The 13,543-nt window shown below is 39.6% G+C and overlaps 1 protein-coding gene across 1 annotated transcript; it reads left to right on the top strand.

Moving 5' to 3' along the window:
* The first annotated feature begins 1,607 nt into the window (after window positions 1-1,607).
* On the top strand, window positions 1,608-2,293 carry LOC104988631 (60S ribosomal protein L13-like). Its single transcript, XM_010840015.1, has 2 exons — window positions 1,608-1,933; window positions 2,075-2,293. Exons 1-2 carry the CDS (start codon window positions 1,667-1,669, stop codon window positions 2,276-2,278), a joined length of 471 nt encoding a protein of 156 aa, XP_010838317.1. The 5' UTR covers window positions 1,608-1,666; the 3' UTR covers window positions 2,279-2,293.
* Window positions 2,294-13,543: the final 11,250 nt, after the last annotated feature.

The raw sequence follows: 13,543 nt of genomic DNA, 5'->3' as shown, positions 1-13,543 counted from the left end.
AATAAAGTAGCGCAAGTACATATCTTTTACCTGCACCCAAAGTCTTGTCAGATACCTTAATCTTAGTCATTTGCTGATGTCTTGCAACACTAAAATATCTAGATTATGCTGATTTTAAAGTTGAAATCTTAATTTAATAGTTGAACACATAAGCTAGAGGCATTTTTCTGATTTGTAGATCAGGTACACAGGTATATCATCTGTTTAGTCTCTTAAGAATATTATATCAGACCTATAAAATGTAAGATTTTTTCCCTGGTTTCATTTTGTCTTTGATGAAGCCAGGATTATACTGTAATTCTGTTCTACAACTTAGCTTTCATTTAAAACTATATCATGGACATCTTGGTTTTTAAGGCTTCCATTATCTACCTCATTATTTTTATGGGATAAATATAATTAACCAAACCAAACAAAATATACTTAATCAATCCTCCATTGTAATCATTTAGGTTGTTTTCTGCTTTTAACTATTAAAACAGTTCTCAAATTAATATCTATGAAAATGTGTGGAGTGACAGAATTTGATTCTATGCAACACGCAGGATTTTTTGTTACTATTTTTTGACAATAATGGAAGCAACTCTGATTGCTAGGCGGTGAAGCCACCCCTTCTTTTAGCTGTGCTTTAAAGGAAATATTCAGTATTATATATGCTAGAGAATTTCATATCCAGGATCTTATGTAATCCTCACAAGAACTATATGTAGTTAATGGTTATTCCTAGTTTTAAAATTCTAATATTTTTCTAATTAGAAAAATGATACATACTTATAAGGAATTTGGAACATGTTGGAGGGGCTTTCCTAGTAGTTCAGTGGTTAAGAATCTACCTTGCGATGCAGGGGACACCAGTTTGATCCCTGGTCCAGGAAGATTTCACATGCCACAGGTCAACTAAGCCCGTGCACCTCAACTATTGAGGTCCATCCATGCGTACCCAGAGCCTGTGCTCTGCAACAAGAGAAGCCACCACAAGGAGAAGCCCACATACTGCGACTAGAGAAAGCCTCTGTGCAGCAACACTCAGCATAGCCAAAAATTACATGTTTTTAAAAAGAACACATAGAAATCCTTAAAGAAAATTAACACCACCTATAATTTAGCTGTTCTAAGAAAATCTCTGTCAATATTCCAGTGAATCTCCATGTCTTCTTTCTGTGCAGTATTTCATATAGTTGAAATTTAGCTTTATACACTTCTGTATCCTGCTCATTTTTAGGGATTGAACTCGTGCCCCCTGAATTGGAAGTGTAGAGTTTTAACCACTGGACTGCCAGGGAAGTCCCTTGTATCCTGCTTTTTAATATAAGATTATAATATTTCTTACGTCACTCCTCTTGATAACCATTTTTAAATGCTACATAATATTCCATTATGTTTCTGTACCATATGTTACCGGTCTTTTAGTTTGCTTCCATTATTTCCCACTATAAAATGTTATTTGCTTTGAAGGATATCTTTCATGTATAGAGATTTTTCCGTGTTTTATATTATTTAGGAGAGAGCCCTAGAAGTGAAATTAGGAGATAAAAGCTCTTATTGCATACTGCTGAACTGAAGGTTTCATTAGTCACTCATTGAATTGTTCCTACCAAGCCTTTAAGATAATCAGTCAGGCTTTTCCCGGCCGTGAGCCCTCGGAGGAGGCCTTTCGGCAGCAGCCATGGCGCCCAGCCGGAATGGCATGATCCTGAAGCCCCACTTCCACAAGGACTGGCAGCGGCGCGTGGCCACGTGGTTCAACCAGAGAGCTGGCAAGATCCATAGACGCAAGACCCAGCAGGCCAAGGCGCGCCGCATTGCCCCGCGCCCCACGTCCAGTCCTCTCCGGCCGGTGGTGAGATGCCCGACAGTCAGGTACCACACGAAGGTTTGTGCCAGCAGGGGCTTCAGCCTGGAGGAGCTTAGGGTGGCCGGCATCCACAAGAAGGTGGCCCGGACCATTGGGATCTCAGTGGACCCGAGGCGGTGGAACAAGTGCACGGAGTCCCTGCAGGCCAACATGCAGCGGCTCAAGGAGTACCGCTCCAAGCTTATCCTGTTCCCCAGGAAGCCCTCGGCCTCCAAGAAGGGAGACAGCTCTGCTGAAGAGCTCAAACTGGCCACTCATCTGACCGGACCTGTTATGCCCATACGGAAAGTCTATAAGAAGGAGAAAGCCAGAGTCATCACAGAGGAGGAGAACTTTAAGACATTTGCCAGTCTCCGCATGGCCCGCGCCAACACCCGGCTCTTTGGCATCCGGGCAAAAAGGGCCAAGGAAGCTGCAGAATAGGATGTTGAAAAGAAAAAATAAAGTGCTGTTGGCAACTTGTGATAAACCTGCAGTGTCCATGTGACCTTCGTTGTGTAAGGAGCCAGGGCCTGGAGGTGGGGAGGCGCCTCCTTGAGAGGGACCTGGGGTGTGTCTGACCTTTGTTGCAACAGAGCTGTGGGGGAAGCAGCTTTGGTACAGGGGAGGCTTGTGCTTAGTAAGTGTTCTTGTCTGGACCCTCCAGCCCAGGGGGTGCTGTGTGTTCCTGTTACTATTAAAATACTATTTTCACATCTTAAAAAAAAAAGAAAAAAAAAAAAAATAGTCAGGAAGGAGTATGCCTTTAGCACGCCTATACCCCTCTAGCTTTATGGTATCAACATCAGCCATTTACTACACATTTTTCTTCTTGTATTATCAGAAAAAAGAATCCTTTATATAAGAATATATGAGTAATCAGAACAATTTTAATAAGAACTTTGCTGTCATATACTTTAAAATTTTGTTCTTTGGTTTTTCTATTCATATTTCATGGGAGTTCATATTCTATGTTACCTATATCCTTAAGATTTATTTTTTTAAATACCAAGACATTTCCAATTGTTTAAGATTTTTATTGTTGGGTTGGGAGTATTTGCCTGTTGTGGGTAACAGTAAGTTACTAAAATTTAAAAAATATATATCCAAGATTTTTTCTATGAAAAATTGCTTAATTTTCCTTTTATGTATTTATTACTAAAATAAGCTTTTAAAAAAAAAATCACTGATTATGTTTCTGAAAAATTTCTACAAAGTAAAAATTTAATTCTAACTGGGAAACAGAGAAATAGGAATCATTAATGATTTTGATTTACAAAGTACACTTCTGATTCATTTTAATTGTAAATTTCTACAGGCTATTAGATTAGTATGAAAATGTGTTTATCAAGACACGTTTGTAAGAAACATTTTCTGATATTCAGTCTTGTATTTCCTTTAAAACAATTTATCTATCAATTTTACAGGATATTTCTTATTGGATGTTTATGATATTTAAAAGTATAATCCTTATTTTGTTTCTCCAAGCTTGAATACAAATGGAAATTTGTACAACCTGAAAGTACAGTTTTATGTAAAAACTGATACAGAATAAATGTCAAGCAATCTATATTTTATATTAATAGGAACTTGTAACATCCAATAGTGTAAGCACCAGTTGTATTTAAGGCAAAATGGAAAATTATACTCTCATTATACTTTTAGATCCAGCATACTGACTTTCACCTTGGGCAGGTTTGAACAGCACTAAGAATTACAAATGATTATAACTTACTTAGAAGTTGGAGGAATTACTTTCTCAGTATCTAGCTAAAATACAGACATAAGAAGTCCTATCTTTTGACACACAAATTATGCTGACAGATTTTTAAATGGTACTTTAAAAAAAAAAAGAAAAGGCTGAACTTTCAGCAGCAGAGCCATCTACAAAAGTTTGGAGGGAGTCAGGATATTAACTTTGAATTGCTCTTAGGAATTCCTATCTTTCCTGACATATCACACTAAACTGCATATCCAGGTCCATTCTGGAGCTGATTCAGAGCCACTAACTGGCTGGTCTTGCAGTCTTCTCTAAAGAGAAGGAAAATATGAGTTTCATTGAGTCCAGGATGGGCCCATCTCAGCATTTAGTTTCATGTAAGCAGCTGTAAAACAGTGCTGATTTCTGGGAATAGCGGGAGAAACCAGGAGTATGTTGCTCAAAAAGGCAGCAAGGAGACTGCTTTATTAAGAGTTTTGTTGGAAAGAAAAAGCTGTTAAGCTAAAGCAGTGATTTTCATTCAGTTTAATGCTCTCTCACAGAGGTAACACAAAACAGCTCTTACTTTCCAGAACCTTTTTTCTCCCACAAGATTAATTATATCTCTGAAACATTCCCCCTTTAAAGATTGCAGCTTTCTTCTTTCATGGTTTTATAAGCCTTTATCAAAGCTGTATGCTCAGTGGCTCTGTTGTGTGCAACTCAAACTCCGTGGACTGTAACCCAAACAGGCTCTGTCCGTGGAATTTTCCAGGCAAGAATACTGGCTGCTGCTGCTGCTATGTCGCTTCAGTCCTGCCGGACTCTGTGCAACCCCATAGATGGCAGCCCACCAGGCTCCCCCGTCCCTGGGATTCTCCAGGCAAGAACACTGGAGTGGGTTGCCATTTCCTTCTCCAATGCATGAAAGTGAAAAGTGAAAAGTGAAGTCACTCAGTCGTGTCCGACTCTTAGCGACCCCATGGACTGCAGCCCACCAGGCTCCTCCATCCATGGGATTTTCCAGGCAAGAGTACTGGAGTAGGGTGCCATTGCCTTCTCCAAGAATACTGGAGTGGGTTGCCATTTCCTACCCCAGGGGATCTTCCCAACCCAGGGATCGAATCCATGCCTATCTCCTATACTGGCAGGTAGATTCTTTATCACTGTGCCACCTGGGAAGCCCTTATCAAAGCTATCTATATTTTTAGGCCATACTATATCTATAGGTAAAAACTATCATAACTTCACAACGTGCTGAATATTTTTCTTCTGACATTACCACTTACAAGCCCTAAAATATTCCTTATTATTTTAATATCTATTTACTGGTTATTTGCCCATGCTCATGTTACTTGTATTCATTTCCTTTATGATTTAATAAGCCATTAATAACTACTCCCCTCAAGTCCCCCTCACCCCTGCCACACATTTAAGCTACTCTTAAACTTAAGATTTTAGTCCATCTTTTCAGCACGGATTTGCAATACTTTTTTCTTGAGCAGCAGAGGCTCCTATAGTCCAAAGCAAGTATTTCAGTTTGTTTCTAACACCTTTCCAAGTGGTCCTTTATAAAAACATTTGGATTTTCTTCCCATGCTACCAGGGTGTCCACCATTAAACATATGTCATTTTTCTGCCCACTTGTACATCTTTCTGGGATATTCTTGTAGTTTTTCCAAATTCCAGTTTTGAGGGGAGTTTAGTGTGATTGTACATCTGGATGTTTTGTTGTACACAACTTTTTCAGATTATAAGTAAAAATACTATCATTCTAAGCACTGATGTTTGACTAACCATCTTATGTTGCTGGAAACTTTTTACTCCAAGAAGTGACTTGTAGTTCTGTAGTTCTGTACTCTGTAGAGTTTGGTTCTAATACATGAACTTATGAAAGTACAATAAATTGCATTCTGACTGCCCTTTAATTATACCACTTGTCTGCTCAGTCCAATGTTAATTGTAAATGGTTAGACCTAAAGGAAATCCAAAGATATGTTTTATTTCAAATATCACACTTATACATTCCTATTAACTTTCTTTGCATTTTTGAAAAAAAAATTCAGCATTGTATAAAAAGATATTTGTACTAGTATAAGGAATACTTAATTATGTGCTTGTAATAAGTTTCCTTATTGTCAATTTATGTATAAGATCTGAAGTAATTTCTTCCAAAATTAAAAAACAAATTTCCTTTACCACTTTGTAATTCTATGCATAGACAAGTGTTTAAAACATGTCATATACAATTACTGAGCACCTGCTGTGTGTAAGCTTCAGCCTAAGTACTGTATGCATTTTAAAAGAATCTAAAAGTTTCTTTAGGAAGACAAGTGATTATAAAATAATAAGGCTGGAAAAGCATACAATAATTTTTTAAATTAGTAAAATAAATAAGTCTATGTGGCTGAAATTGTAGTCGAACAAAGTTTTTTCAAGGAGCTTTGTGGACAAGTAGTGGTGGAAATTGATATATGAATCCTTAGTACTTGATTTTAAAGTTCAGAATCTAATTTTTGCTGGCTAGGAACAAAATAATTTTATTATAAGGTTAAGCAGTAGCTCACAAAACTGAAGAAAGGTCAGACAACCAGGATCATAAAATGCCAGACACCAAGGAAAGCTTGGTAGCAAAGACAGCAAAAGTTATACATCAAAACAGCCTGATCAGGATTCTATTACTGGCCTGATCAGAGCAAAATACAGCTAGAAACCATTGCCAATGCCACAGACTGGCACAACTGCACATGAATTCTAAGTCTTCTGTTAGTTATCACGCCATCCTTTCACAACTCAAAGCTCAGGCAAGAGCAGTAAAATTGGTGGCACCAAGGTTACATATTGGCAATCAATGTGTGAGAAAGAAAATATCTATTCTTTTAGCCTTCTCTAATGCAGTGTGGAGGTTTGCCTTCTAACAGATATTCACATAACAAGGAATTCTCCCTAAATAAAAACAGATTTTGGGACTTGGCAGTCAATAAATGACAAAATGCCCACTAAAGTCTACTCCTTCTCCTACCCAATATACACATACTCATTATTTCCCATGATTACACTTCAAAAAATTATCTCATCTAACATAATGTTCAACCATTGCTCTTTCAATTGAGAATGCACTGACCCTTCCTCATAGGAATTAAAGTTCTCATAGGTTACTACATTTAGCTCCATGGTCAGGATTGCAGGGAATTCCATCCCTTCCCAATTCTACAATTAATCCCATCACAATATATTCTGCAAACAATGCACTACATTGTAGTTAGAGCCACTGTCAAAATCCTCCGAACAACAGTGTGAGAAATTAAAAAAATAAAAAGGACGTTAGTTAGACTACATGCATGCCATTCCAAAAGAAATATGGATAGAGGCTCTAGCTATTTGTTTTTTTAAACTAGTTGTGAGGACCAAAACAATACCTAGCTGGTTATTACCTTGTCTAATATCTATTTAATGTTCCCTTGACTTTCATCCAGAGCTCTTACCAGGTGTAGGATTTCAATCCAGTGGGGTGATGAAAACCTCTTGTCTGAGGGACTTGAGGCTCTGCCTGTGTAAGGCTGTTGTAATATTCTACTAGCAGTATGAGAGTCTAACAAGGAAGCAACTCTATTTGGGTTTTGGGGCCTTTGGGTTTTTGTCCATACTCCTTCTGGCTCCTGTTGTATAGCAGCCAACTCAGTTACCTCTTGGCATATTAGCAATCACTCCAGTCAGTGCCCTAACATCCATTTTGCTTGTGTACCCAGTGCTTAAGGAATTTGGAATGGGCAAATGCGGTCTCAGCTTCCAATTCAACAATAATAGCATGGTTGTATGCAAACTTTGTGGAAGCATTCTCCCTTGAGCACAAAAACAACATATGGAGATGGGAAGAAAATGTTTTGTGGGTGGATTTTATTTTTTATGAATTCTTTGACCAGAAGTAGCATCAAGTGGGAAATCTCAATAATAGACAAAGTTATAGTAGTTAATGATTAGTGTCTATGACAGACCTGGCCAAGCAAAGGTCCACAGGGTAGTCAGCAATAAGTACTCTTAGGATAATGATTTCCTTTTGAGATATAGGCTCTTTCTACAAGAGAGTTCCAGAAAAACATCTATTTCTGCTTTATTGACTATGCCAAAGTCTGACTGTGTGGATCACAATAAACTGTGGAAAATTATGAAAGAAATGGGAATACCAGACCACCTGACCTGCCTCTTGAGAAACCTGTATGCAGGTCAGGAAGCAACAGTTAGAACTGGACATGGAACAACAGACTGGTTCCAAATAGGAAAAGGAGTATGTCAAGGCTGTATACTGTCACCCTGCTTATTTAACTTATATGCAGAGTACATCATGAGAAATGCTGGGCTGGAAGAAACACAAGCTGGAATCAAGATTGCCAGGAGAAATATCAATAACCTCAGATATGCAGATGACACCACCCTTATGGCAGAAAGAGAAGAGGAACTAGAAAGCCTCTTGATGAAAGTGAAAGAGGAGAGTGAAAAAGTTGGCTTAAAGCTCAACATTCAGAAAATGAAGATCATGGCATCCGGTCCCATCACTTCATGGCAAATAGATGGGGAAACAGTGGAAACAGTGTCAGATTTTATTTTGGGGGGCTCCAAAATCACTGCAGATGGTGATTGCAGCAATGACATTAAAAGACCCTTACTCCTTGGGAAAAAAGTTATGACCAACCTAGATAGCATATTCAAAAGCAGAGACATTACTTTGCCAACAAAGGTTCGTCTAGTCAAGGCTATGGATTTTCCTGTGGTTATGTATGGATGTGAGAGTTGGACTGTGAAGAAAGCTGAGCGCCAAAGAATTGATGCTTTTAAACTGTGGTGTTGGAGAAGACTCTTGAAGAGTCCCTTGGACTGCAAGGAGATCCAACCAGTCTATTCTAAAGGAGATCAGTCCTGGGTATTTTTTGGAAGGAATGATGCTAAAGCTGAAACTCCAGTACTTTGGCCACCTCATGAGAACTGACTCATTGGAAAAGACTCTGATGCTGGGAGGGATTGGGGGCAGGAGGAGAAGGGGACGACAGAGGATGAGATGGCTGGATGGCATCACCCACTCGATGGATGTGGGTTTGGGTGAACTCCGGGAGTTGGTGATGGACAGGGAGGCCCTGGCATGCAGCAATTCATGGGGTCGCAGAGTCAGAAACTGAGTGATTGAATTGAACTGAACTTGGCCTTTTGAAGAATGAACACCTGATCTTGGGACTCCAGATAACCGTTACCCCAGCTGTCCATTCTGAACAGGACATCATCTAATTCACTTAGTCACGTATATATATATATCAGGGTTTCTCAACCTTGGCACTACTGATATTTGAGGTGATTATTCTTTCTAGTGGGGAATTGTCCTGGACCTCTGGAGGACCCTGGCCTCTATCAACTGATTGCCAGTGACATCCCCCACTCACAACCATAAAAAATGTCTCTAAACACTGCTAAATATTTAAGCTAAATTGCTAAAGAGTGCCACTGTGAGGCAAAATTAATCCTCACAGAGATATGGTAGGAAATAAGGATTATACATAGTCATGGAGAGGGAACTAGCAGTGTGGCTGGATTGTCAAGGGGTTGGAAAAGAATTGGTGCCAACTTAAGAAAAGGCTGGGAAGCAGATCCAGAATATGAGTGTGTGTCTGAGATATGTTAATGCACGTACCAAAGCCCTGTGAAAGAGGCTCTAAATAATCAAGTAGACAAGATAACATTTTCTGTGTTACTGTCCTCCTGTCAAGCCATGTTTGATGGGAGAATAAAAGGAAGTGTGGGATGGCAAGAATGGAATCCACAGACACAAGTGTGACTTCAGAGGCGATCCTGGCTTCTGTCGTGTTCCCACCCCATCTTCGCCCCATTGCCCTTTCATGGTACCACATATTGGGGGAGGGGGAGGAGGGCAGGGCAGTCAGCCCTGTTATCTGGTAGCTAACTAACTGCATTAGGAGTAACATCTCAGTTGGTTTTGTCCTCACTGGTAAACATACTATGGTTTTAGATTTGCTTTTCTCACCTGTGATACCTCTGGCAGCACCATTATTTATGGGTTTACTGAATAGTTTATATATTATCATGGATTCTCATACAACACTGCTCTAGCCAAAAAAACACAGTCCACAGGAAGTCAGATGATGTACTTAATTCTTATTTTGTTAATCTCTTTATCAGCTGCTAGGTTTTGTTTCTGCTTGCGGGATCTTAGTTCCCTGATCAGGGATCAAACCTGGGCCCCAGAAGTGAAGGGTCCGAGTCTTAACCACTGGACTGCCAGGGAATTCCCATTAGCTAGTATTGGAATAATCTACTGAAGATTTAGTTATGGAGCCAGTTGAGACACAAGATTTAAAGTTGGTGTCTCTCCAGATGTAGTACATATTTTTATCCAACAATTGACTTTCGATGCTGTTTCTCCCATTCCTATATTATAGAGGTCCAGGAACCAAGAGGCCTCTCACTATTACACCCAGTGATATCCTCACAAAGTTTTTGCCCGTTGTTCCCAACCCTGAACTCTGCTGTTCTTAAAGATTTAAGTACATAACAAGAGTTCAAAAGAAATTAGTTCAAAAGAGTTCAAACAGTCACATTATAGATTCTTCATGCCATCAGGTAATCATGCAAAACAAAAAGAGACTGCTTAGTTGTGTTTTACCCTTGTGATACAGTTGCTACCACACCATGTGAGCAGAGAAGAGTATAGAGGGAAAACTAAAGATACTCTGGGGTGTGTTCTACTGCCATACATGGTAGCGAAGAATCAACAAGACGTTAGACACGTCAGAAGTAAATTTGTTCACTCTATTAGGGAAGAAACCTAACTTGCCAAGATAGTGGCCAAAGCAAAGATAAAAGGACAGCTGCAAAGGAAGGTCTTGTGACCAGGATCTTAAGACAGTAACTTCTACCTATCTTCTTGATGTCATATACAATATGTATTTTAAGAAATTTCTCTTTCCTGTCATTTGGATTAAAAAGAGCATATTTTGTAGAATGTCCAAAACTAGAAGAATGAACATACTCTGAAGTTCTGGCCTCAGATGTAGTAAATGATAGCTGTACTGTTAGGCACGCTTTACTTTTAGACATTCAAGTATGAAAGGAATAGTATGTGAGGGGAAACTGAACAGTCAAGAATGAGCTGTAGTGAATATTTATCTTTGGGGGCTGCTCATCCCAAATTACAGAAGCTAAATAGAGGAGGCACATGACCAAATCTTGCTCAGTTGGCAATCTCTCCAAAGACTCTGATCTTTGAGCTGATCTTGCAAGGAACAAAAACAAATGACAACAAGGATTCATTTTATTATCCTGATCATACTGTTCCAACCAACAAACAGTTCCTTTGCTTCCTCCTCCTTCACCTTTCAGTACTTTTTTGATTCCTGCCTACCAGTTCTGAGAGTCACTGGATAACCTTCCACTAAATTCCTTTTCCTTAAGTTAGTCAGATGGTATCTGTTGCTTGCAACAAGTTCCTGATATAATCAAGTAAACAGGCAGAAAGGGAAAAATAGACAAACATGGAAAATCTCTTTTATGATCTGTTTTATTACTAGAAGTCTGTCTTATCTTTTTGAAGAACCTACTTTTGCTACTGGATATTTTATGGACTTCACCTTGGTGCCCCCTGAATACCACCAAATTCACTGGTTGAAACTAACACTCAACAGGATTGTATTAGGGGGTGGGGCCTTTGGGAGGTAATTAGGTAGTGAGAGTGGAGCCCTCATTATGAGGTTAGAATCTTTCTAACCCCATAAAGGAAGACAGCTAGCCTCTCTCCCACCAGTGAGGACACAATAAGACAGCTATCTTCCCTAGAACCCAATAATGCTGGCACCCTATTCTTGGACTTCTAGCTCCCAAAACTGTAAATAAACCGAATTTCAAGAATGGAAGGGTCACCACTGAGAGTCAGGGACTATAGGAAATGTTATTAGCAATATCCATGTCAGCCTTATTCTGTCCCACTGAATTTGGCTAAACCCTGGTTTCCAGCATCTCCTGGGTTTGTATCTTTCCAGCTTAATTCACCTGAATTTCAACTTGAGAAATTCTGGGAAGAGACTAGCCTAATTTAAGTCATGTCTTTATTCCTGTTTCAATTACTGTGGTCAGGGAAGATGAGAAACTAGGAGCGGCCTAGCTTTGGTTAGGTACCTATCCTCAGTCAATCACTCTGCTAAGGAAGTAGGATAGTTTATATTCGCATCCTATGTTAGACTGCAGAGAGGAGTTTCCCAAGAAAGAGGATTCCCAGTCTGCCAGGAGCCAGCACGGGAGATCCCACCCATGACAGGTCATGTGGAGGAGGCCTGATGAGCAAGGCGGATCAGGAATCAAGGGACCCCCTGGATCTGCTCGAGCATCTACTCCAAAACCAGAATCTGTCTGTCTTACTATTTTGTGCCTTTCACCAACTCTTCCGACATTAACAGGGGGCTATCCCCGACCACCTTTCTCTGGAAAAAGTCAACTTAGGGCTTTAGTTAATAAGTCTCCTGGGCATGATAGAAGTGTTTCAATTCAAACCCCTCTGATGGCTTTCTAGCTTGCCTGACAGGTTTATCCATACTCTTGCAATTAACACACATGATTGTTCACAGCCTCCCAACCGTGAGAGACACGGGAAGCCTAAAACATTCTAAAAATATAGAGCCTTTCGAAGAGTTAAAAACTATTAGAGTAGTGCTGGTGTAGATTTCATTGTTGAGGCAATGCTCGCTGCCAAGTGCCCATATCCCTTATCCATTGTGCACCTGGGAGTGCACTGGTTAACATAGTTGGAATGTAAGAAAAACAAGTAGTAGCCTTGGAATTAACCACATCAGACCTTTGAGCTAATTGGTTCTTTCTTAGTTGTAACTCACTGCACCTTTGCTCCGTGAGAACGTAACTCTGTTTAGCATTTTCTGAGGCTGACATAGATTAGAAATATAAAGAAAAAACACTTCAAGGGAAAATAAGTTTTCTGGCTGAACAGCCTTTATCAAAAAAGGGTCATAAAATGTCCACAGGCCTCCAAGGCCAGAAGATAATGTACACAACATTGTTTATGGGAAAGGTATGCAGAAAAAACCCTGGTTTCGATAAAGACAAAATAGATGTAATGTTTGGGCTGACTCTGCATGACTTTACATCTTTCATTTCCCTCTATGTACCAGTCAAGGTATAAAAGTTCCTTTTGAAAATAAAGTTATGGGCCTTGCTCACCAAAGCTTGGTCTCCCCGTGTCATTCTTTCTTTCCTTTTCTTTCTTTCTTTCTTTTTCTTTCTCTCTCTGTTCTTCTTTCAGGATGACTCCTTGGGACACAGGAGCTTTATTGGCTTTCTGTGTAAACCAAGGAAGATCAAGCCTCTTTCTCTCCCCTTTTACTTTCCTTATCGCTGACACCGTCATCCTGAGGGATTCCCTGGATTCTGCTGGGGCTGGACCCCGGCACCAGTCCAAAAGAAACAGAGCTCCGGAAGTAGCTTAAGAGATACATACTGAATATTTATATGTATCCATATTATATATAGTATCTTATATTTACATGTAAATGGTCTACTAGATTTTTCTTAGTCATAAGACATAAAAATCAGGAAGAAGTTATCCAAATTTGAGGGTGTTGGGGAGTTTTTGGGGCCAGAGAGAAGAAAAACTGACTCTGTTAGTTGTACATTCCTTTGCAATAGAATAGTTGCTGGGGAAGGGAGCCAACGTTGCTGGGGAAGGTAGAAGGAGAAGGGTTCGTGGGGTGGGGAAGAAGACAGGAAGCACTACTCTGCAAGGAATAATTAAGCCATGGGATATGTGTGTATGTGAGTGTGTGTGTGGAATAATTAAGCCATGGGATGTGTGTATGTGTGTGTAACATGTGTGCCTTACAAGAACACCCCCTTCCCCTATTAATCTAAACACTTTAGATAATTTAAATTAGAGAGAGCAGCATTTGGCATTTCCAATGAAAGGTTTTTGAATGGTAAAAAGAAAAAAAAGGTTAAGACTTTTA

This window comes from Bison bison, unplaced genomic scaffold (genome assembly GCF_000754665.1).
Source record: "Bison bison bison isolate TAMUID 2011002044 unplaced genomic scaffold, Bison_UMD1.0 scf7180017864139, whole genome shotgun sequence".
NCBI lineage: Eukaryota > Metazoa > Chordata > Mammalia > Artiodactyla > Bovidae > Bison > Bison bison.
Note: the sequence above shows the minus strand (reverse complement) of the source record. Positions and strands in the feature narration are given on the sequence as shown.

Coding starts and splice junctions, on each gene's coding strand:
- LOC104988631 (XM_010840015.1), top strand. CDS start 1,667: ATGGCGCCCAGCCGGAATGGCATGATCCTGAAGCCCCACTTCCACAAG. Junction 1,934..2,074: donor TGGCCGGCATCCACAAGAAG/GTGGCCCGGACC, acceptor GCCTCCAAGAAG/GGAGACAGCTCTGCTGAAGA.